The 24,329-nt window shown below is 42.2% G+C and overlaps 1 protein-coding gene across 4 annotated transcripts in view; it reads right to left on the reverse strand.

Moving 5' to 3' along the window:
* Nucleotides 1-1,044: 1,044 nt before the first annotated feature.
* FAM168B (family with sequence similarity 168 member B) overlaps nucleotides 1,045-24,329 on the reverse strand; it is a 28,960-nt gene continuing 5,675 nt past the window's right edge. The window contains exons 3-9 of one of the 4 annotated variants that reach the window (XM_077291099.1): nucleotides 23,951-24,030; nucleotides 22,088-22,171; nucleotides 18,220-18,312; nucleotides 13,251-13,393; nucleotides 12,284-12,458; nucleotides 9,791-9,916; nucleotides 1,045-4,399 (exon numbers count right to left, since the gene is read on the reverse strand). In XM_077291099.1, the coding sequence (XP_077147214.1) occupies nucleotides 9,804-9,916; nucleotides 12,284-12,458; nucleotides 13,251-13,393; nucleotides 18,220-18,312; nucleotides 22,088-22,171; nucleotides 23,951-24,020 (678 nt within the window). In that variant the 5' untranslated portion in view covers nucleotides 24,021-24,030 and the 3' untranslated portion in view covers nucleotides 1,045-4,399; nucleotides 9,791-9,803. The remainder of the gene's footprint in view (nucleotides 4,400-9,790; nucleotides 9,917-12,283; nucleotides 12,459-13,250; nucleotides 13,394-18,219; nucleotides 18,313-22,087; nucleotides 22,172-23,950; nucleotides 24,031-24,329) is intronic. The other 3 variants (XM_077291100.1, XM_077291101.1, XM_077291102.1) reach the window with 3 other exon arrangements.

Consider the following 24,329-nt stretch of genomic DNA (forward strand, 5'->3'; position numbering starts at 1 on the left):
TGACTCCTAGGGAAATGTCCACGGACACCGGCTTCTACACCCACCAGGGACACCACTACTCCACTCCCTGGAACCAGGTAATGTTCATAAGGTCTCCCTTAAGGACAGGAAACCACTGATACGTACTGGAGAGTTCCATCTTTTTAAGCTATAGGGTTTCCAGTCCTTGGGGCAAATCCACTCTGTGGCTGGCGTCAGATGAGCGTATGGCACGATATGCGAGCAGGAGCGAAGTGTCATGCGTCTGTGCTCCGAGAGTCTCGCACCACTGCGGAGGAGGAGAAATTAATTTCTCCATCTCCTCCATTGCCGGGGTCAGCGTATAACGCACATCACTCAAATGATATCCGAGTGATGTGCGTTGTCTCACTTGCACCCATAGACTCGGCCGAGTGTCGATGACAATCACAGCATGCTGCGATTTCACTCGCACACTGAAAACGGCCGAGAGAAGAAGAAGAAAAAAAAACAGTGATGTGGGCTGCCCCATAGATGAATACTGATTCGAGTGCTATGCGATTTTCTATTGCATAGCACTTGTCCGTATTCAACGGTAGTGTGGCTCCGGCCTACTGGTGCGGTCGTGTGGAATGGGGGGGGAAAAAAAAAAAAAATAAAAATAATAAAAAAAAAAAAAATGGTATGCAATTAGTTTTGAGAACCACTGGCTACATTACTATCCCAGGAATCATACTATATTTGGTCAGTTAACAAACATAATAGATTGGTTAGTAGACATGCACAGCTCTCATTTTCTAATAATGCTTTATCCGTGGACTTTTTATGGTTGGCTCATTACTAGAGCAGCATCGAACACCCTTTGCCTCAAGTTAACAGCACAAGTATAAAGTATCCTGTACTAAATATTTCAAGGTGCCACAGCCATGGAGATACAACTTTTGACCTGCGAGGGGTAGATCAAGCAGTTCTTTTGACAACTATATTTCTTTTACCATACAATGCCATGAAATTTAGCAATCACATCTATAATATATACAGACCACACTATAAATATATATTATATTGATAAAAAAAAAGGACAAATTAGCAACACAAAAGTCAATCTTTATTCAAAACAGTATTAATACATAACAATCCTCGTTACAATAAACGTGCTTTTAGAGAAAGTTGAAAATCTGAGCGCATCTAACCACATTATACAAAACAAAAAAAAAGTATGCATAATTAAACCAGCTCAGAATGGCCACATCATCCGCCCACTATGAAAGACAGTACAGAATGGAAGAATGGTGATATTTGGAAGACAACATTCATTTTACATAAAAAAAAATAAAAAAGCCAACAAAACACAAACATATGGAAATAACCCAAGTATGGAGGGGGGGGGGGGGGGGGAACAAAACATGACTTTCATGCTTGAACTCTTTATGGACAGGTTGTTCACAAAAACTGAAATGCTAAGAAATTGGATATTTATTTTGCTACAGTAACAAGTGCTTGAATGAGTTTCCTTAACCCACTATGTCCCCATCATGTGATGTAAGCTAACTTTAAAATGCTAACTAGTTATGAGCAAGCACACTCCTGTGCTAACCGAGTGTCTTCAGCGTGCTCGAATAATATGTTCAAGTCCCCATGGCTCCATGGTCTCACGGCTGTTTGACAGCCATAACACAGGCAGAGATTACCTGTATGATAGGCAATCCCCATGCGTTGCAGCTGTCAAACAGCAGTAAGACCATGCAGGTGCGGGAATTCGAGCATATTATTCGAGCAAGCCGAAGACACTCCCCGTTAGTACACGAGCGTACTCTGATAACTTATCCCAGCACGTTCGCTCAATGGTAACCTCCAAATATATCTACTCTCCCATAGAAGGATATAATTTCAGAAGGAAATATTCTATTCCACGAGGTGGGCCACAATCACCTTTTGATGAAAAGAAATTAAAATCTCCAAAATGTGAAGTGCAAGGTGCCTAAAGGGAATGCAGAAAAGGACACTAACTGCCCCTTTGTCTAAATACTTTTTTGCATTGAAATGCCATTGGCAGAACATTGTACATAGTAGTAGGGAGGATACTCAATACTGTATTGTAATGTATTCATTAGGGCACATGTATAGAAAAGACATGTTCACTTGCTTTTCCTCTGTATAGGGCCTACGGTGACCTGGAGTATACTACTAGTTGCCATGAGGAGAGCATCACTGAACCCCATTTAAAAAAAGTGATTAATGAACATTACTCACATTGGATATGTAATTTTCACATGAAGGATCAACTTTTCCCAAGATGCCTTCCAATAAGAGAAGTGTTATGAATGTAAGAACACATTGGGCACCATCACCAGAATCTGCTTGTACTCGTCTTTATATACTAACTAGGGGCTGTCACCCATGTCTTGGTGCAGATAACACTTGAAGTTGGATGAACATTTTAGAAAATTTACAAGACGTTAAATCAGAGCAATTAAACTTTGTTAGTGTTACTATTTTTTGTAATATACTCCATTACCTTAAGTTTGCCTCCTCCTCTCAAACTCCGTGCTGAAATTGCCCAGTTCAGGCGGTTTTAGAAGCTGCTTTGACCTGCTGCCCTAGTAATAATCCATACTCAAACATTTACACACACTATCCTGTCTGTGCATGGGGGAGAGGAGCAGAGAAGATCTACACAAGGAGAGCGCTTGTAAATAGTGTTTGAGCACAGTTCGTTCCTAGCGCAGCAGTTCAAAGCAGCTTGTAAAAGATTATTGGGCTGTTAAAACAGCATGGTTTTATTAGAGAAAGAAGAAAAATAAATTGAGTATATTAAAAAGATTCACAACTTTGCAGAGGCAGATATAGAATGTGAAAAAGTTACTCTTTATTACAGATTTATACCACCCACTTTGCAATGTGATTCAAACACTCTAAAACAGACAAAAGCTTAGGGTGTCATGAAGGACTAACTGTATTTATACATATGTTTCCTGTTTCTAAAGTACCATACTTCCAAGGATTCAGTTGGCACTAAGCTGTGACCTAGCCAAGTCACAACTGGGGTGTAGAGATTTATTAACACTGGTTTAAAAGTAACCAATGGATATTTTCATTTTTGATTGGTTGCTCCATTTTTTACTTTGCAACAGTTTTATTAAATCTTCCAAAATCTGTGTGGACTGCTAATTAGTCCTTATGGACAGATTGTATGTGTATATATACACAAGTACTTCTGTGATGATAGAAGCTAGGTATCTGCCCAACTTCAACCATGAATATTTAGGAGTCGAATAATAGCTTTCTGTAACACAACATTTTATTTAGATTTTCTAACCCTTTCATTGCAGAATGTATTTATGTTGGAAATGAGAATGGTCACTATTTTATTTTTATTTTTTTTAATGTGGAATGCCAACATAAAACTTCTGCACAACAAGAGCAATTATAGAAAAAAATAAAGCAAATAAAATAACAGTGTGGTCACTGTATTGTACAAGTGGAAAGCTCATATCTACCTTTCCCAATGTTCTCACGTTTCGTGATGCACAGGGTTTTCTGTTTGCTTTCTTTCCATTTTCTATCAAGTCAATCGAGACCTTTCCATTTCTGAGGAATGCTTGAAGTGTTAATCTTGTAAACTGCAATAAGTGCAGAGCGAATACTATAAAGCGGCCACCTCAGGCATGGTGAGATCTGTACCCAATAATGAGATATAGTGATGGTGTTGAGAGTTACTACCTGTGGTCTGTGCGCCAAGTTATCTTCCCCAATCACACAGCCGCTCACATGGTCACATCATATGAATCCGCTATTCCTATTAAACACGCTATCAAAAAATAAACTGAAAAAAAAAACAAAAAAAAAAAACTTATTCCTAGTGAGAAATTGGGCATAATCTGAATTTCACTAATTACTTCTTATGATGTCATAGATCAAATGGCACCATTTTACTAGTAACAACCTTCCAAAAACAAACAAAAAAAAAAAAAATGTAGAGCAACACTCAAAAAACACACTGGGGTGATTAGTCTTGCCTAAATTTTCTAAGGCCTTACAATTAGCAAAAAGCCTTCAGATTTCTTCTCGACTCCTTTGGATTTTGCATATGATGCCATTTTTTATTTGCATATGTCACTCCAATAACCAAGCTTCATTTCGTGTTTAAACATGCATTCAACTAGATATGGATCATTGAAACAACTTTATGCTCCCTTTTTATCATTAGAATTAGCTAAAAAAATTGCAAGACTGTCCACAAAACAGGATTTTATATTAAAGACAACCACTAGAGTCCCAAGATGTTAAGATATGCAATAATGGAAATCTTCGGATCCTGAATTAGTGTTAGGCAAAGTGTTGAAAGAATTCAGAAGGAAGAAACTTCTCGCTGGAGGTGTAACACTTCAGCACCATCTAATAAGCATCTGACTTGCTTGCATATCTTCCATCTTTAAACCTGACAAAAAAAATAAAATAAAATAAGAACCATAATATGAAATTAATCAGTTGTCAGACATAACCACAGGTCTCCTTTGTATGTTGCATATGACATAATAAAAGGGATTTATTTTAGAATATGAGAACATTACTTTCCATTTGCCCATTTTGTTCATGGACAACTCCTTACCAATGGTGACCATCAGTCAGTGGTTAAGCAGACATCTCATGACTATAGATTCTTTGCTTTTGGATGAAAAATTAATCTGGGTTAGTCTACAGTTATGTTTCATTTTAAAGGGATTATCTAAGAATTTTTTTTCTAAAGGTTTAACATCCAATTAATGTTTGATAGTGATGGCCTGATCGACTGAAGCAGCAGAACAACAAGGCTGCAGCACTTGCCAAAGTCAGGGAGACCCTACACTGTTGCCGCAACGGAGCAGCAATCCGTGACCTGTCCGTGAGCTTCAGGGTTTAGACCCCACTGATCACATATTGGGGGCCTATCCAGACCATTAATAAATAGTACTGGAAAGCTCTTACAATGCAGATGTCCACTATGACAAACCTGTTTAAAGAGAACCGGTCAGCAGGACCAGGCATGATAAACTAAAGATATGGGCAAAGTCGCTGTTCTGCCAAAAATTCATGTAGAAATCCGCAGCCTGCTTATTGTGTGAGGCTGTCACCTCTCACCTAACAAACATATTCAACCTTTCTCTCACTTCCGGTATTTTTCCCTCCTCATTTAAGCATGCCATCATACATCCATTACTTAAAAAACCCTCCCTTGACCAAAACTGTGCCGCTAATTATAGACCTGTCTCTAATCTTCCCTTCATCTCTAAACTCCTCGAACGCCTGGTCCACTCCCGTCTTACCCGCTATCTCTCAGATAACTCTCTTCTCGACCCTCTTCAATCTGGTTTCCGCTCTTTACACTCTACTGAAACTGCCCTCACTAAAGTCTCTAATGACCTACTAACAGCTAAATCTAATGGTCACTACTCCATGCTAATTCTCTTGGATCTCTCTGTAGCATTCGATACTGTGGATCATCAGCTCCTCCTCACTATGCTCCGCTCCATCGGCATCAAGGACACCGTTATCTCTTGGTTCTCCTCCTATCTCTCTGACCGATCCTTCACTGTATGTTTTGCTGGTTCCTCCTCCTCTCACCTTCCCCTTACTGCTGGGGTTCCTCAAGGATCAGTCCTAGGCCCCCTCCTCTTCTTTGTATACCGCCCCTATTGGACAAACAATCACTAGATTTGGTTTCCAGTACCATCTCTATGCTGACGACACCCACTTATACACCTCTTCTCCTGTTATCACGCCTGCCTTTTTAGAAAACACCAGTGATTGTCTTACCGCTGTCTCTAACATCATGTCCTCCCTCTATCTGAAACTGAACCTGTCAAAAACTGAACTCCTCGTGTTCTCTCCCTCTATTAACCTACCTTTGCCTGACATTGCCATCTCCATGTGCGGTTCCATCATTACTCCAAAGCAACATGCCCGCTGCCTTGGGGTCATCCTCGATTCCGAGCTTTCATTCACCCCCCACATCCGATCACTGGCTCACTCTTATCTGCATCTCAAAAACATTTCTAGAATTCGCCCTTTTCTTACTTTCGACTCTGCAAAAACTCTTACTGTCTCACTTATTCATTCTCGTCTGGACTATTGTAACTCTCTACTAATCGGCCTCCCTCTGGCCAAACTCTCCCCGCTCCAATCTGTCCTGAATGCTGCAGCCAGGATCATATTCCTCACCAACCGTTACACCGATGCCTCTACCTTGTGCCAGTCATTACACTGGCTACCCATCTACTACCCTCATCCACAAAGCACTCCATGGCTCAGCACCACCCTACATCTCCTCTCTGGTCTTAGTCTACCACCCTACCCGTGCCCTCCGCTCCGCTAATGACCTCAGGTTAGCATCCTCAATAATCAGAGCCTCCCACTCCCGTCTCCAAGACTTTACACGTGCTGCGCCGATTCTTTGGAATGCTCTACCTAGGTTAATACAATTAATCCCCAATCCCCACAGTTTTAAGTGTGCCATAAAAACTCATTTGTTCAGATTGGCCTACCGCCTCAACGCATTAGGCCACACAGGGATAGTTAGGTTATCATAAAAAAAAAACAACAAACAAACAAAAACATAATCAGGTTCCTCGCATCATGTTCTCATACACTTTATGAAGTTAATAGCCTCTGTGTCTGTACTGCTACATACTTAGGCAGTTAACTGGTTCATGCAGCTTTACATGAACACCCGAGCCTTACACTATGGCTGGTCCGAATAACTAAAGCAATTGTTACCATCCACCTCTCGTGTCTCCCCTTTTCCTCATAGTTTGTAAGCTTGCGAGCAGGGCCCTCATTCCTACTGGTATCTGTTTTGAACTGTGATTTCTGTTATGCTGTAATGTCTATTGTCTGTACAAGTCCCCTCTATAATTTGTAAAGCGCTGCGGAATATGTTGGCGCTATATAAATAAAATTATTATTATGTAATCACCAATAGACGTTTTGCTGCAACAAGCGGTTCGTGCAGGGAGGCGGCCTGTGAGTAGGGTCTTATCTCTGCCACGGCCCCTCAGCTTCCTCTGGTGTGAGGATCTACATATAGTAAACTATTCCGCGCAGTCCTAGCTGAAGGGTGACTGATGTGCAGATTGATTTGGTTGCAGGATTCGGTAAAATGGCGCTGTGTCAGCACATGTGCATATTGAGATCTCGGCTCGTCATTGAGCAGAGATCTGCGCATGCGCCGCTATTTTACTGACACCTACAACCAGATCGATTTGCGCAGAATTTGTAACAATATGTAGATTCTTACCCCAGAGGCAGCTGCAGGGCCGTGGCAGAGATGAAGACCCTACTCACAGGCCCACCCTGATGCAGCAACAGCTTATTGCACCAAAACTTCTACTGGCGATTACAGAATAACCAGGCTGCAGATTTCTACACTGAAGGTACCGATAAAAATCAGCAGAACTGCAACTTTATGCACATATGTTTACCTTATCATGCCTGATCCTGCTGACAGGTTCTCTAAGGGTACCGTCACACAGTACCATTTACATCGCTACGACGGCACGATCCGTGACGTCGCAGCGATCGTATGATTATCGCTCCAGCGTCGTAGACTGCGGTCACACTGTGCAATCACGGCGCTGGAGCGATGCCGAAGTCCCCGGGTAACCAGGGTAAACATCGGGTAACTAAGCGCAGGGCCGCGCTTAGTAACCCGATGTTTACAGTGGTTACCAGCGTAAAAGTAAAAAAAAAACAAACCGTACATACTCACTATCTGATGCCCGTCAGGTCCCTTGCCGTCTGCTTTCCTCTCTGACTGTCTGCCGGCCGGAAAGTGAGAGCAGATCACAGCGGTGACGTCGCCGCTGTGATCTGCTCTCACTGTACGGCCGGATTCAGTCAGAGCAGGAAGCAGACGGCAAGGGACCTGACGGACATCAGATGGTGAGTATGTACGGTTTGTTTTTTTTTACTTTTACGCTGGTAACCACGGTAAACATCGGGTTACTAAGCGCGGCCCTGCGCTTAGTAACCCGATGTTTACCCTGGTTACCAGCGAACACATCGCTGGATCGCTGTCACACACAACGATCCAGCGATGTCAGCGGGTGATCAAGCGACGAAAGAAAGTTTGAAACGATGTGCTACGACGTACGATTCTCAGCAGGGTGCCTGATCACAGTAGCGTGTCAGACACTGCGAGATCGTAACGATATCGCTACAACGTCACGAATCGTGCCGTCGTAGCGATAAAAATGCCACTGTGTGACGGTACCCTAAGTCATAGCACCAGCGATGTCCAAATTAAGCTACACTAATGTGTGTGTGATCACATCCATTATACATTTATAAAAATGCCAAATGTGTGAGAAAAATAAAAAAAATATAATAAATATTATATTATTATTATTATTATTATTAATAACAACTTTAGGAGTAGTAGTAACTCTCCAAAAGTGTCACAAGTCCACTCCAGCCTCATCCAAGAGCAGGGCCCCTGACCATGAAACCAGCAACACCAATATAAATGCCTGGCCCTGTATAAAGCCTCAGTATAACACATTGTACAGCATAAGAGCCATTAAACCAAGTGCAAACCACATACAGCACTCAGTGGGGCAGCACATGACTGCATCAGGACTTGGGAAAACCTGCATTTATTAACAGCCCATAAAAGATACAAGAACAATAAATAACAGCAGTACAAACACATAAAACAAAAAAACAACTAATGATTGTGATAGGAAGCAGCTGTGCATTGTAAAGTTACCAAGCAGAAATAAGAAAAACCTGGCAGGCAAGGCTTAACCCTGTAGGCTATGTTGTCTTTTTGCTGTGATTTTTCTACAGGCAAAACCTGCTCTCTGGCCAGTAAAGAAGCGGTTTACAAAAAGTAGGTTCTGCTGTGTTTTATTGCTCCTCGTGCGTGCTGATAAAAACAACAAAACAAAAAAAAACAAACAAACAATGCAACTTCTCTAGATTTTTGAACCAAAAACACAGCAAAAACTGTTACCTGCACTTACAAAGGGGGTTTAGATTAAAGGGCCACTGTCACCCCCTCCTGCCGTTATAAACTAAAAGAGCCACCTTGTGCAGCAGTAATGCTGCATTCTAACAAAGTGGCTCTTTTAGTTTTTGGTTCAAGTATTCCCAAAATAAAGCGTTTTGAAACTTAGCCAAAATACCTGTCTTTAGCCAGGGAGGCGGGTCCTCACTCCCCAGCTTCAACCGCTACTCTGCCGTCACTCCAATCTTCAGGGGCTTTCGGCACCGCCCCCTCCGCGCTTTTTTCTCTTCAAAACCGGCACCTGCGCTGTATTTAAGCTCTGGCCGTGTGACGTCCCAGCCAGGCTTGCAGACTGCGCCTGTGCGGGCAGTGCGGCCACCCACCTTGGGAATCCCAGCCCCGCAGTGTGTTATGCATTATGCACAGTGCGAGGCTAGGATTCCTGGGCATGCGCACTGCGTGTGTCAGCCTGTCACCCAGGTCCCCCGCCTTACAGCGTCTGTATACTGTACTGTATACTGTATGAGGAGGCACGATCAGCTGAATACAGTATACAGACGCTGTAAGGCGGGGGACCTGGGTGACAGGCTGACACACGCAGTGCGCATGCCCAGGAATCCTAACCCCGCACTGTGCATAATGCATAACACACTGCGGGAATTTTTCTTTTTGATCACTGTTATAGACCCTATTTTTGCTAGGTGCAGATTTCCCTTCCCCCCCCCCCCCCATGTCAGGAGAGAAATTACTTTTATTTGGCGGTCGTTAAACATAGATAAATGGATGAGTGAAAGAGGCCTCATACAGGAAAGTCTGAGAACAGGAGACGTGGCATTACACACTTACTCGGGTCGACTAATCACCATTGTGTTGGGACATAACTATAGGTTGGCGTCCCTGGAGGCCGATATGCAGGCATTGTAACTTGGTGAGGGGTTACTGGAGTTGGTGAATGGGCGGTCAACAATGTACCTAGGAAACAAGATTTAGAGATACATTTCAGTGTAACATTCAACAAACAATGTGTGGCTGAAAGTATCCGAATCATTTCATGTAAAAGTGCAACAAAATCTGGGGGATGGGGGAGGGATAGGCGTAAAAAAATAGAAATGTAAAGTAGCGTACAATAGTGGCCAACACTTACACCCCTGAATAATAAGTGGTATCAACAATGTCAACCCCCCCTTAGACAGTATATATGGGCACGTAAATAAGCAAGAGACATTTTAGCAATACGCAAATTAGGGGCCTTTAATAAAACTCTGCCTCCTCTGCCTACCAAAACATATAAGCATAAGCAACCTATGTAGTATTCTAACAAAGTATATGAACCACAGACGTTAGTTTAGACACAGCTGTCAAGCAGCATTACCTACGGTGTTAAGATCCAGGAACCCACCACACCCGACGCGCGTTTCACACTGAAATGCTTTGTCCAGTGGGTTCCTGGATCTTAACACCATAGGCAATGCTGCTTGACAGCTGTGTCTAAACTAATATGTCTGTGGTTCATATACTTAGTTAGAATACTACATGGGTTGTTTATTCTTATATGTTTTGGTATACCACTCAGGTGTTGAATATACAACATATTTGCATAATAATGCCTGCTAATTTTTTTTTTTTTTAAAGAGACAATGTCCTAATAACATTATGATAAGCTGTATAACAGGCTGTCTTATTTACCGTCTAGTATTCACTGCTATATTCTACCTTTTATTATACCATTCACCTAGGACTGATACTCTACCAAAAAAGGTGTGTAATCCTGGATAGGACATGTACACCCCGAATAGTATCTGTATTACCCTGTTTTTCATGTGCTTTTATGATTTTTATAGAAATAATTTTTAAATGTATACCTTAAAGATTTTTTTGTGGTTCTAAAGAAAGATTTGTTCTCTTATTATTTATTACTTTAATCCCTTCATGACCGGAGCTTTATTCGGTTTTGTGTTTTCGTTTTTCGCTCCCCTCCTTCCCAGAGCCATAACTTTTTTATTTTTCCGTCAATATGGCCATGTGAGGGCTTATTTTTTGTGGGACGAGTTGTACTTTGAATGACATCATTGGTTTTACCATGTCATGTACTAGAAAATAGGAAAAAAAATTCCAAGTGCGGTGAAATTGCAAAAAAAAGTGCAATCCCACACTTGTTTTTGTTTGCCTTTTTTGCGAGGTTCACTAAATGCTACAACTGACCTGCCATTGTGATTCTCCAGGTCATTAAGAGTTCATAGACACCAAACTTTTCTAGATTCTTTTTTATCTAAGTGGTGAACAAAATTCCAAAGTTTGCTGAAAAAAAAAAAGAAAAAAAAAAAAGAAAAAAAATCTGCACCATATTCCGATACCCGTAGCGTCTTCATTTTTCATGATCCGGGGTCGAGTGAGGGCTTATTTTTTGCGTGCCGAGCTGACGTTTTTAACTATACCAATTTTGTGCAGATACGTTCTTCTGATCACCCGTTATTGCACTTTAATGCAATGTCGCGGTGACCACAAAAACCCCCATAATTCTGGATTTTTATTTTTTTTTCGCTATGCCGTTTAGCGATCAGATTAATCCTTATTTTTATTGATAGATCGGGCGATTCTGAATTTGGCGAAACCAAGTATCTGTAGGTTTGATTTTATTTTTATTGCTTTATTTTGAATGGGGCGAAAGGGGGGTGATTTGAACTTACTTTTTTTTATTTTTAAAAACATTATTCTTTAGCTTTTGGCATGCTTCAATAGTCTCCATGGGAGGCTAGAAGCTGCCATAGTTCGATCGGCTCTGCTACATAGAAGCGAAGCTCAGATCGCTCCTATGTAGTAGAATTACACCACTGCTATGAGCGCTGACCACAGGGTGGCGCTCATAGCAATCCGGCATCAACAACCATAGAGGTCTCAAGGAGACCTCTGGTTGTCATGCCGACGAGCTGATTACCCTCCATCACATGACGGGGGTCAGCGGTGCACGTATTTCCGGTCCGATGGCCAGAAGCGCGATTTAAATGCCGCTGTCAGAGTTTGACAGAGGCATTTAATTAGTTAATAGTGGCGGGTGGATTGCGATTCCACCCACGCCTATTGCGGGCACATGTCAGCTGTTGTCAATGAATAGCATAATTCAAAAACTACAACTTGTTTTTTGCAGAACAACCCCTCGCTCAAAATCTTAAAATCTGTTGGTCATTAAATATTTAAAAATATTCTAACGATACACAGATGGCACATATCCACTGATTAGATTTCTGAAGACTCTGCCTTTTATAACGAACAACGAATGTCAGTACCGAGTCCTCCTTTACATACTATAGGTACAGTAAATATTATAATTACAGCTCATACCTGCAGACATTGCCATTGTGGTCCCAGCTACCATGCCCATAGCCACACCACTGCCCCGAGGAGGGATTGCTGCGGGGTACATCGTTGCCGGCATTCCATTGGGCTGCACAACGGTAGTGTGATGGATTACATGTGGAGGGGCTGCAAACAGAGGCTGTGTATAGTAGGTTCCCTGCTGTAGTGCAAACAATAAAGAAATACAAATCAGCTTGCTCTCTCTGTATTCTACAGTTGCAGGCAGCAGGATATAGGACTTGTCAGCCCAGTGATCCAGGTTGTCCCTGACAAGAGTACGGACATCTTATGCTATCATTTTTACATACGGTCATTTTTAAAAGGAGTTACTGCACATTTATTCTTCAGTAGCACAACGCAAATGTGCCAGATTTTCAGAATTGTACTATATCCATGGCCCTGGTTAGAGTTTTAATTAGGACAAAACTCCTTCAGTCTTCTGATTTCTTACTGATTGTAATTGGAAGAACTTGAAAATGGAAAAATCAAGGCTGTACACAGAACCTGAGCGATGTCAGACTAAAATTAATGTGAGATGTCATAAGACACGTAGCCGGGCCTACCAAAGCCAGACCTACTTCTCTGCAACATGAGTTAGAGGAGAGCGCCACCAAGGAGCAGGTGTATAGCAGCTATTAATGCACCTAAATGTGGTCAGCCTTGGAAAAGGCCCTTCTATAAGAAACATCCCATAACACTGGGCTGCTCCAAGAGTCTCCAAGCTGGAACCTCCCCTGACCCCAGAAGATAAAACTGTAATTCGGGAGACATTGGAGCAAGTGTCCAACATCATTCCAGGCTGCCACCATTAGAAGACAATGGTCGCCTTGTAGCACTACTGCTATCCAGCTGGCGCAGGACATTATTACAGATATATACTACATGTCAAAGGCTGATAAAGAACAAATAAAGATGACACAACAGTGAGAATATTACCCTACCCGACCTTTACCTGTGCATATGGATTCTGATGTGGATAGGCACTTCTTACTGGGTATACTGCAGTCTGGTAAGGGTTAGGGGAAGAAGAATAGGGTGGCACAGCTCCGCTGGTGGGGGAACATGACACTTTGTATGGCGTACCTGGTGTATATCCTGCAAGAGTAGAAAAATGGGTAAGGACACATGCTAGTGAATACATAAATGTGCGGGGGTCATAAGGTGTAATCAAATCGTCAGGATCCAGCAAAGTAAATGCGAAAACATAGAAATTGTTAACAACTCACATTTACATAAATCATCTCCTGCAGGAAGACTGATGGTGGTCCACAAGGCCCCACAATAGCCACCTTATACAGGGCCACAAATAAAATATCACCGTGCCCTATAAACATCATAGCTGGACCTGGCAGCCATCCTCGCTGGGTTACCAATACTAGAAATTGCGGACATAGAGCACGAATACATAGAGAACCATCAGCTCCTTCCTAGTATAGCGAGTGCCACCCTCACAGCGTCACCCGCTGGCCATGGAGCGTCACCCGCTGGCCATGGAGCGTCACCCGCTGGCCATGGAGCGTCACCCGCTGGCCATGGAGCGTCACCCGCTGGCCATGCCACTGGATGATAAATAGAGGAACAAGTTTTTCTCTACATGGAATAAATCACTGCGTCCTGTGCACAATAAGGACCACGGTCACAGAGCAGCTGGGAAACCTGGGACAAAATGTCAGCAATTCGGTTTGTGTCATTTCTAGCTAGATGAAGCAATATCTGGTGTTTTCAAAAGTCACAACACCCATGCAGACATCCACAATGTAAGCCACCCAGTGTGAGTCTGCCTCCTGCACTGTCATCAGCAGAGACACTTGGAAAGATGTGCTGTACATGAACAGTAACAAATAGAGACCTAGCAGAAAGCCATCATATTGCTAGGACCCTTATAAGTTAATCTATTTTTTTCCTGGCATATATTACCTCTGATATTCTCACTAAACAAATCATACGGCTATAGCATTTAATTTTCAGAAACTCCATCACTCACAAATGCACAGTCTCAGTGTGGCCTATATAATGCAGCTCTATACTGCAGAGTCTCAGTGTGGCCTATATAATGCAGCTCCATACTGCAGAGTCTCAGTGTGGTCTATATAATGCAGCTCTATACTGCAGTCTCAGTGTGGCCTATATAATGCAGCTCTATACTGCAGAGTCTCAGTGTGGCTTATATAATGCAGCTCTATAGTGCAATCTCAGTGTGGCCTATATAATGCAGCTCCATATTGCAGAGTCTCAGTGTGGCCTATATAATGCAGCTCTATACTGCAGAGTCTCAGTGTGGCTTATATAATGCAGCTCTATAGTGCAATCTCAGTGTGGCCTATATAATGCAGCTCCATACTGCAGAGTCTCAGTGTGGCCTATATAATGCAGCTCTATAGTGCAATCTCAGTGTGGCCTATATAATGCAGCTCCATACTGCAGAGTCTCAGTGTGGCCTATATAATGCAGCTCTATAGTGCAGTCTCAGTGTGGCCTATATAATGCAGCTCTATACTGCAGAGTCTCAGTGTGGCCTATATAATACAGCTCTATACTGCAGAGTCTCAGTGTGGCCTATATAATGCAGCTCTATACTGCAGAGTCTCAGTGTGGCCTATATAATGCAGCTCTATACTGCAGTGTCTCAGTGTGGCCTATATAGTACGGCTCTATACTGCAGAGTCTCAGTGTGGCCTATATAATGCAGCTCTATACTGCAATCTCAGTGTAGTCTATATAATGCAGCTCTATACTGCAATCTCAGTGTAGTCTATATAATGCAGCTCAGTACTGCAATCTCAGTGTAGTCTATATAATGCAGCTCTATAGTGCATTCTCAGTGTGGCCTATACAGTACTTGTTGCATGGAACCAAAAATGACATCACCCTTTGCAGGTAATCCTATGGATACATTTAGCATATTTAGCGTACACACCATAACATGTTCATGTCATGTATGCTAAATATAGGTTCTGCTCACATAACGATAAAAGCCTTAGTCAATGTAATCATATGACTCGCATCTTGAGGATATTTAGATCATTGGAAAACCACTTAGACTTATACAGACACTAACTTTACTTCTTTACTGCAAGGAGAAACCAATAAAAATGACATGCAACCCATAAATAGTGAAATCAATTTCATAAATGTAATACACAGAGTCAAGACTAAACAATAAAAAGTTCAAGGATAAGCAGTACACAAGAATTATACATAAAAGCACACATGATGTGGAGCTGAAAGAGTAAATCAGGAACCACAATTCATTAGACTAATGTACAGTTACTTTAACCCCTTCGTGCTGCAGCCCATTTTCGTTTTTTGCTCCGCTTCTTCCCAACGTTATAACTTTTTTATTTTTCTGTCAATATGGCCGCGTGAGGGCTTGTTTTTTTGCGGGACAAGTTGTACCTTTTTTTTTTTTTTTACCATGGTCACCAAATGCTAAACCTGATAATTCTCCAGGTCATCCCGAGCTCAAACATGTATAGGTTTTTTTATTTAAGTTGTGAAAAAAAAAATCCAAAGTTAGTTTAAAAAATAAATAAATAAATAAAAAAAAAAAAGCCATTTTTCTGATACCTGTAGCGTCTCCATTTTTCATGATCCTGGGTTGGGTGAGGGCTTAATTTTTGCGTGCCGAGCTGAAATTTTTAATGATACCATTTTGGTGCAGAAAACATCTTTTGATCGCCCATTATTGCATTGTAATGAAATGTCGCAGCGACAAAAAAAAAAAAAAAGGCATTGTGGCGTTTTGACTTTCCTCACTACACCATTTAGCGATCAGGTTAATTTTTTTTTATTGATATATCGGGCGATCCTGAAGTCAAGGATACTAAATATGTGTATGTTTGATTTTTTTATTTTATTTTGAATGGTACGAAGGGGGGTGTGATTTGAAGGTTTATATTTTTTTTTATATTTAAAAAATATTTTACTTTTGGCATGCTTCAATAGTCTCCATGGGAGACAAGAAGCTGCTATAACCGATCGGCTCTGCTACATACATGCGATGATCAGAACATCGACGCTCATGGCAATCCGGCATTGACAACCATAGAGGTCTGCAGGAGACCTATAGTTGCCATGCCAACCCATTGGTGCCATGCCAACCCATTGGTGACCCGCGATCACGTGACGGGGTCACCGATGGGCGATTTCCGACCCGATAGCCATAAGCGTGCATTAAATGCTGCTGTCAGAGTTTGACAGTGGCATTTAATGGGTTAATAGCCACGGGAGGATCGTGAATCCAACCACAGCTGTTCTGGGCACATGTCAGCTGTTCAAAACAGCTGACATGTGCCGGGAAAGATGTGGGCTCAGCGTCGGAGCCCACATCAAAGGGAGAGAAGCAACATGCGCGATACTAGTACGCATGTCGCAAAGGGGTTGAGAATATTGTACAGTTGAAAAGTGTTCAGATTAAAAGTGACTAGTTCCCTTAATAAAGCCACCAGAAAAACGCGCGTCGAGGCTTCCATGCTGTTGGGTCTGCATTTCCTCAATATGTTTTGTTGAATTTCACGTCATTTGTGTTACCGATCCCTCCTGATGTGTTTTATTGGGGGCGATTTTGGTTATACACTCCTTTGACTTTTTCATCATTATTTACCTCCTTTACCCATGAGCACGTCACTTTATTCTAGATTACCTCATTGTTCTTATATTTACACATCGGGACAATTATTTTACTAAATAATCTGCATATTTAACTAAATAGTCTGCATATCCAATCTATCTTATGAAAATTCCTGACCTCCCCCCATTCTGTTGCCCTTTTCCGGTTTGTGCGGCATCACTCCATTGCAGAGATTCACATTTGTGGCTTTTAGAGCGCTGCATGTGAAATTTCTGCTTGCAGTCCAGAGTGGCGTTTCTTCAGAGTCTTTGCTGGGGCGCGAGCCTTTACCCTAACCTCCCAGAGGCGGCCAATCACAGCTCAGCAGCTGATCTAATAGTCTCAGACATGGCAGAGATATAACGGGCAGCCTCTGAGAAGGAGGAGGAGTGAAAAGGTACAACCCCAGAGAAGACTTTGCTTGCAGTCCAGTGTGGCATTTCTTCAGAGATTTTACATTTTATGATCCAAAAGCAACAAATGTAATATCTCTGCAATACATTGACGCAGGGCAAAAGAGAAGAAGAAGAGAGCATTATAATCAGGGAAGCTGAGGGACTTTCATAAGGTTTTTAACTCCGTTACTCGTAACTAAAAGCAGCAAAGCTTGAATCCACAACATTTGCAAATAGGCCTGAACTACATGAGCATCATTTTTTTCATTATAAAATGTCTAAACCTTAAGGCTGAGTTCACACTGGGCGTTTTTGCTGCTTTTTTTAAGCTAATTTTAGCTGCTTTTTACAGTACCAGAAAATCCTATGAGATTTCAGAAATCTCATGCACACGCATTGTCACCAGTATTTTGTGTTTTGCATGTTTTTTTGGACACAGAGCATGTCACTTTTCAGCATTTTTCACGCAGGGACTTGAATGGGTGGTGGAATAAAACACAAAAAAAATGCACCAAAAACACAGGTATCATGTTTTTCTGCATTTGTCTTGCCAAAACCTGATTGTAAGGAAAAGGAATTGTTTTTCCAACACTAAACTTTATCAGCTTGCACAAGAGACAAATCTAGCATGTCAAAAATGCTGCGGAAAAACTGCTTTTTTTCGTCAGCTTCTTTCCTGCCATCAGGTTTTGCTGCAGAAAAAAAAATAACGCCTAGTGTGAACTTAAACTTAATCTGTAACTTTTCCGTAAAAAGGAGCTTGGGTTCTGCACAGATGCAGACACCACATACATACCACCATCAGGCTTCTATATTTTAGTCTACACAAACTTTCAGGTACTTATTTTGCTTTTAATGCCTTACTTAAATAGAAAGAGCAGAGAATAACTAGCCTTAAAGAAAAGCAAAGCAGGTACCTGAATTAATTGCACCGTTTCTCGCAGCAGAGAACGTGTGCCCGAACATGTACATTTGCACACCGGAAGTCGAATATGATGGTTGTTCTACCTCTGAAAACAAAAGTTGAATTTTAGTTCAGTTTTACGGTCAATGCAGATATAAATTGGTGGCACCCACCGAGACAATAGGGCTCAGGTCACAGAAGGCCTATATATTTAACCAATATTCTTAATATTTATAACCCACAAATCACAAAAATGTTAGGTGAGCCAATAAGACATAATAGATCATTTTATATTGACTCGATATAAAATCCCACAAATCCTCGATCACCGACAAGACTCAGCTTTGATTTTTGGCACACATTGCACTCTTCATGGCAGCATGGTTCTCAGCCATGGTAATTAAAAGGCCAGAACTTAAAGCAAATTTGTCACCTAATCTGAGAGCAGCACAATGTAGACAGAGACTCAGATACAAGCGATGTGTCACTTACTACTTGCTGTAGTGGGGATAGAACTGATTTTATCCACATAAGATTGCTACTAGAGGACCGTAAGCCTGCCATGTAATCCTCCATATTCATGAGATCTGTATAATCCCGCCCCCACCACCAACTGGCAAGTTTCTGCCTATGCACAGTGTACACAGAAAACTGCCAATCAGTGGTGTGGGCGGAGGTTATACATAAAACAGTGATTTTATCAAAAACTACAACAAGCATCCCCAGTAAGTGACCAATTGCTGGAATAGGGGGTTTCTGCCCCTACGTCAAGCTGCACTCAGATGGAACAGTAAAAACCTGGTGACAAATTCACTACAACTTCTGCAATATGTCACCGTCCTTCATCCTTACTTTCCACATAAAGCAGTGGCCCGAGTACCTTTTAACTATACACGAGTATCATCAAGATATTAAATTTGTTTCCATGTATAACTGTAGCCACATAGTTTATGTCCCCATCAGATTGGCAACTCTTCTTCCACATGCCCAAGGACGACCATGCTCAGTAAGAAGAGAGGCAAAGCTGCCCAGGAGAGCAGGAGAAGTGAAAAAAACACATCCACTTTGAAGGGGCTTCAAGGATCAGTGAGGGAGAGAGTGAGATAAGACCCTGCTAACCCCTTACTGTATGTATGTATGTATGTATGTATGTATGTATGTATGCATGTATATTAATTAACTATTATTAGAGGTAGAGTTCTCAGGATACAACTACTGGGTTTTTCTGTTAATTTCAGCAAAGTGGGAAGGCGTCTTGTTGGATGTGGAATATGAGTACTGCTGCTAACCGATGCTCCAGATACTACACACAGAGGGGTCAGCACGCTTTAATCGGCATCTCAGGACATCACTGCCACCCAGAAAGGAGCTCCTAGAGAAGGTCCAGTGCTCCTAGTCTCATGTGGGTTTGTGAATCATCATGGTAGCTTATAGCCCCTTGAGTAACGGTTGTTATGCAAGACATTATTACAATGTAAGATACCGTTCAAGATGGGTCAATGTTTACAAATTGCTCCACGCTAACATTAAAGTGAAGGAAGTGTGCCATAGTAGCAGCTGTGGAAGTGACTGGACCGATAATGGTCGTATGACCCTACCCATTACACAAGCGTATATAAAAAAAAATATATATATATATATATATATATATATATATATATATATATATATATATATATATATATATATATATATATATATATATATATATATATATATATATATATATATATTCCAAGTTGACTGTATTGTGAAAGTTCTGCTCGCCATCGGTGGGTCTACATAGCAGCTCCCATAGTGATAGAATGTCAAGGTGTCAGCTGTACAGCAGATAACAATACAGCCCCTGGCAAAAATTATGGAATCACCGGCCTTGGAGGACGTTCATTCAGTGGTTTAATTTTGTAGAAAAAAAAAAAAAAAAAAGAAAAAAAAAAAAAGCAGATCACAGACATGGCACAAAACTAAAGTCATTTCAAATGGCAACTTTCTGGCTTTAAGAAACACTAAGGCTGGGGTTCACATTTCTTTATTGGCGTCCGTTAGACGGACTACGGTACATCGTGGCATAACACGGTGTAACGTAGTCCGTTAACGCTGCCATTAAGTTCTATGTCGGAAGCATCGCTAGCGCACGCCCACAATGGGCGTGCGCTAGCCATGTGCCGTCATTCAGTGAGGGACCCTGGAACGCGGGCTGCAGCGTTTCCAGGTCCGTCACTGCTAGCGCAGATAGAGCATCTGCTAGCTCTATCTGCGCTAGCGATGTGACACATCGGCACTTCCGTTAACAGCAGCCGTTAACGAATGTGTTGAACGGGCTGCTGTTAACGCAGTGTGAACCTAGCCTAAGGCTACTTTCACACATCAGTTTTTTGCCTTCAGGTATAATCCGTCTATTTTTGAAGAAAACGGATCCGGTGCAAATTGTGGAAAACTGATGCGCCGGATCCGTTTTTTTTTTTTTGCTGGATCCGTTTTTGTTTACCGGGCACAGTTTCCACCCATTCGTTCCTCATTTGTTTTGTTGTACATTTCCTGTTTTGGAAACATATTGCTTTAAGTTTCTGGTCTTGATGCTTTGATGTCTTCCTTGGTCTACCAGTATGTTTGCCTTTAACAACCTTCCCATGTTGTTTGTATTTGGTCCAGATTTTAGACACAGCTGACTGAACAACCAACATCTTTTGCAACATTGCATGATGATTAAGGCCTCTTTCACACTTCCGTTTTTTGCCATCCGTCGCAATCTGTCATTTTGGTAAAAAAAGGATCCTGCAAAACTTCTATTGACGACGGATAGCGATGGATGGCCACACGTCGCTTCCGTTGTCCAACGGATGCATCGTGTTTTTGCGGACCGTCGTGACGAAAAAACGTCCGTCGGATCCGCCTTTTCCGACAGCGCATGTGTGGCCGATACTCCGCCCCCTCCCCCCCCCGAACTTCAGAATGGGCAGCGGATGCGTCGGAAAACTGCATCCGCTGCCCACGTTGTGCACTATTTTGCACAATGTCCGTCGGTACGTCAGGCTGACGGTTTGCGACGGCCCCGTACTGACGGAAATGTGAAAGAAGCCTTACCCTCTTAAGAGTTTGATAATCCTCTCCTTTGTTTCAATTGACATCTCTCGTGTTGGAGCCATGATTCATGTCAGTCCACTTGGTGCAACAGCTCTCCAAGATGTGATCCCTCCTTTTTAGATGCAGACTAACGAGCAGATCTAATTTGATGCAGGTGTTAGTTTTGGGTATGAAAATTTACAGGGCGATTCCATAATTTTTTTCCTCAGAATTGATTGATTCCATAATTTTTACTCTATGCTTGGTTAAAAAAAAAGTAACCATTACTGACTACCACATTTTTTGTTCTGGATTTCTTTTAGTGTTTCTTAGAGCCAGAAAGTTGCCATTTGAAATGACTTTAGCTTTGTGCCATGTCTGCGATCTGCTTTTTTTTCTACAAAATTAAACAACTGAATGAACATCCTTCAAGGCCGGTGATTCCATAATTTTTGCAGGGGTTGTATTATTATTTTTTTTTTTTTCCAAAAAAAACAATAACCCCATTACAGATATGTGATAAAATACAGTCACCAAGCTTGGCTCCTACTACCTTTATGCAGATTGTATAACAAAAATTGTCAGCCCAAATATCTCCAGTCTGCATCACTTTCCCAACACCGGTAACAGGTCTGGTCAGCAAGCAATTACTAAACATCAGTCCCTGAAATGGATGGTGGGGAGCGTTCTGATAATGTGTTCATGGAAGGGAGATTTTATTTAGCCATTAGGTCGTGTATATATACGCTGCACGTGTGGCTTTATTTCCACCAAGCTGGATAGGACACAGCTACTTAGCGAAAAGAAGACTTACTTACCAGATGGGAAGGCAGGATTTGTCCCAGGATACATATTAGGAGAGTAGGCAGGAGCAGCGGCAGCATACCCCATTGGAAAACCTGCTAAATAAGCACAAAAAAAAAAAATTAAGTTACAACTAAAAAAAAAACAAAAAAACTTAAGCCACGCATTTTTATATACCGTATTTACTCAAGTATAAGTCGACCAGAGAATAAGCCGACCAGAGAATAAAGGCCCCGTCACACATAGCGATTTACCAACGATCACGACCAGCGATACGACCTGGCCGTGATCGTTGGTAAGTCGCTGTGTGGTCGCTGGGGAGCTGTCACACAGACCGCTCTCAAGCGACCAACGATCAGGGGAACGACTTCGGCATCGTTGAAACTGTCTTCAATGATGCCGAAGTCCCCCTGCAGCACCCGGGTAACCAGGGTAAACATCGGGTTACTAAGCGCAGGTCCGCGCTTAGTAACCCGATGTTTACCCTGGTTACCAAAAAAAACAAACAGTACATACTCGCCTTTCGGTGTCCGTCAGGTCCCTTGCCGTCTGCTTCCTGCTCTGACTGAGTGCCGCCGTACAGTGAGAGCAGAGTGCAGCGGTGACGTCACTGCTGTGCTGTGCTCTCACTGTACGGCGGCACTCAGTCAGAGCAGGAAGCGGACGGCAAGGGACCTGACGGACATCAGATGGTGAGTATGTCTGTTTGGTTTTTTTTACATTTACGCTGGTAACCAGGGTAAACATCGGGTTACTAAGTGCGGCCCTGCGCTTAGTAACCCGATGTTTACCCTGGTTACCAGTGAAGACATCGCTGGATCGGTGTCACACACACCGATTCAGCGATGTCAGCGGGACCTCAACGACCAAAAAAAGGTCCAGGCCATTCCGACACGACCAGCGATCTCGCAGCAGGGGCCGGGTCGCTGGTACGTGTCACACATAGCGAGATCGCTACTGAGGTCGCTGTTGCGTCACAAAACTTGTGACTCAGCAGCGATCTCGCTATGTGTGACGGGGCCTTTAGCCGAGGCACCTAATTTTGCCACGAAAAACTGGGTAAGCTTATTGACTCGAGTATAATCCGGGTATGCATTGTCCCCTCATTCCTACCCTGGTATGCATGGCCTCCTCATCCTGTCCTAGTATGCATGGCTCCTTATCCCCTATCCTTGTATGCATGGCTCCTTATCCCCTATCCTTGTATGCATGGCCCCTTAACCCCCATCCTTGTATGCATGGTTCCTGTATAAAAAAAATAAATAAATGCTGTGTAAAGCCGGTTTCACACTAGCATTTGTGTACGTAGCATAGGGCTGCGTACTTCTTACCTTCAGATCCGTCCTGCGTACCTTTCTTTAACATTGGTTATGCAGGGACATGTGTGCTCATGCATTGTATGCGGATGCGTCCCCGTGCGGCGTTTTGATGTGCCCGAAACGCAACATGTCCCTGCGTACACAATGTTAACGATGGGTACACAGGACGGATGCGTATCTGAAGGCAAGAAGTACACAGCCCTATGCTGCATACACAAACTCTAGTGTGAAACCGGCCTAAAATAGGTGTGTTGTTGGTGCAAATTTTACCCCACTCATTAGTATGGGCAAAACACAGAGCAAAAACACTGAAAGAAACCAATATCTATCAATATAAATGAGCAGGTGCAAATTTGTGCCAAAATTTGCAACATTTCCTGGTGAAAAATGTAAGAAGTCTGACTAAAACTTGTTGTCCATGCCCATCCTGGCCCACCAAGCTCAAGTTTTCAACTTTTGGCAATTCTAATGCAAAAATGAATTTTGTGTAATTTACGTCTTTGTTTATGCCAAACACTGCAGTAAATTGCTTGATTAACGTGCGCCCATCATACTTACCGGGGTAACCAATACTTTTAGCATTTGCATAAGGAACCCCTGAAGACCCAGGGCTATAAACAGGGTTCATGATCGCAGACCTAAAAGAGCAAATCAGGCAGAAAATAAGAACAGAAGGCAATATTTTCCAATTGTGGCCTCACTTCTAGATCTACCAGTATCACAAAAAACAGGATTGGTGGTACTAGAAGAGTGAAAAAAGTACAAAGATTTTTTATTTATTTTTTTAATTTATTTATTTATTTATTTTTACAGAGGATAGCCTGTTGGCATCTTAATCCTATGATAAAAGTCAATGTAGCACATCACATCTGTCCACTAATCCGGTAGTCCAGCCGACTTCACACCAGCTGTAGAAAGGCTACTTAAGACCAATTTC

The sequence above is a fragment of the Ranitomeya variabilis genome, chromosome 2 (genome assembly GCF_051348905.1).
Source record: "Ranitomeya variabilis isolate aRanVar5 chromosome 2, aRanVar5.hap1, whole genome shotgun sequence".
Classification (NCBI taxonomy): Eukaryota; Metazoa; Chordata; class Amphibia; order Anura; family Dendrobatidae; genus Ranitomeya; species Ranitomeya variabilis.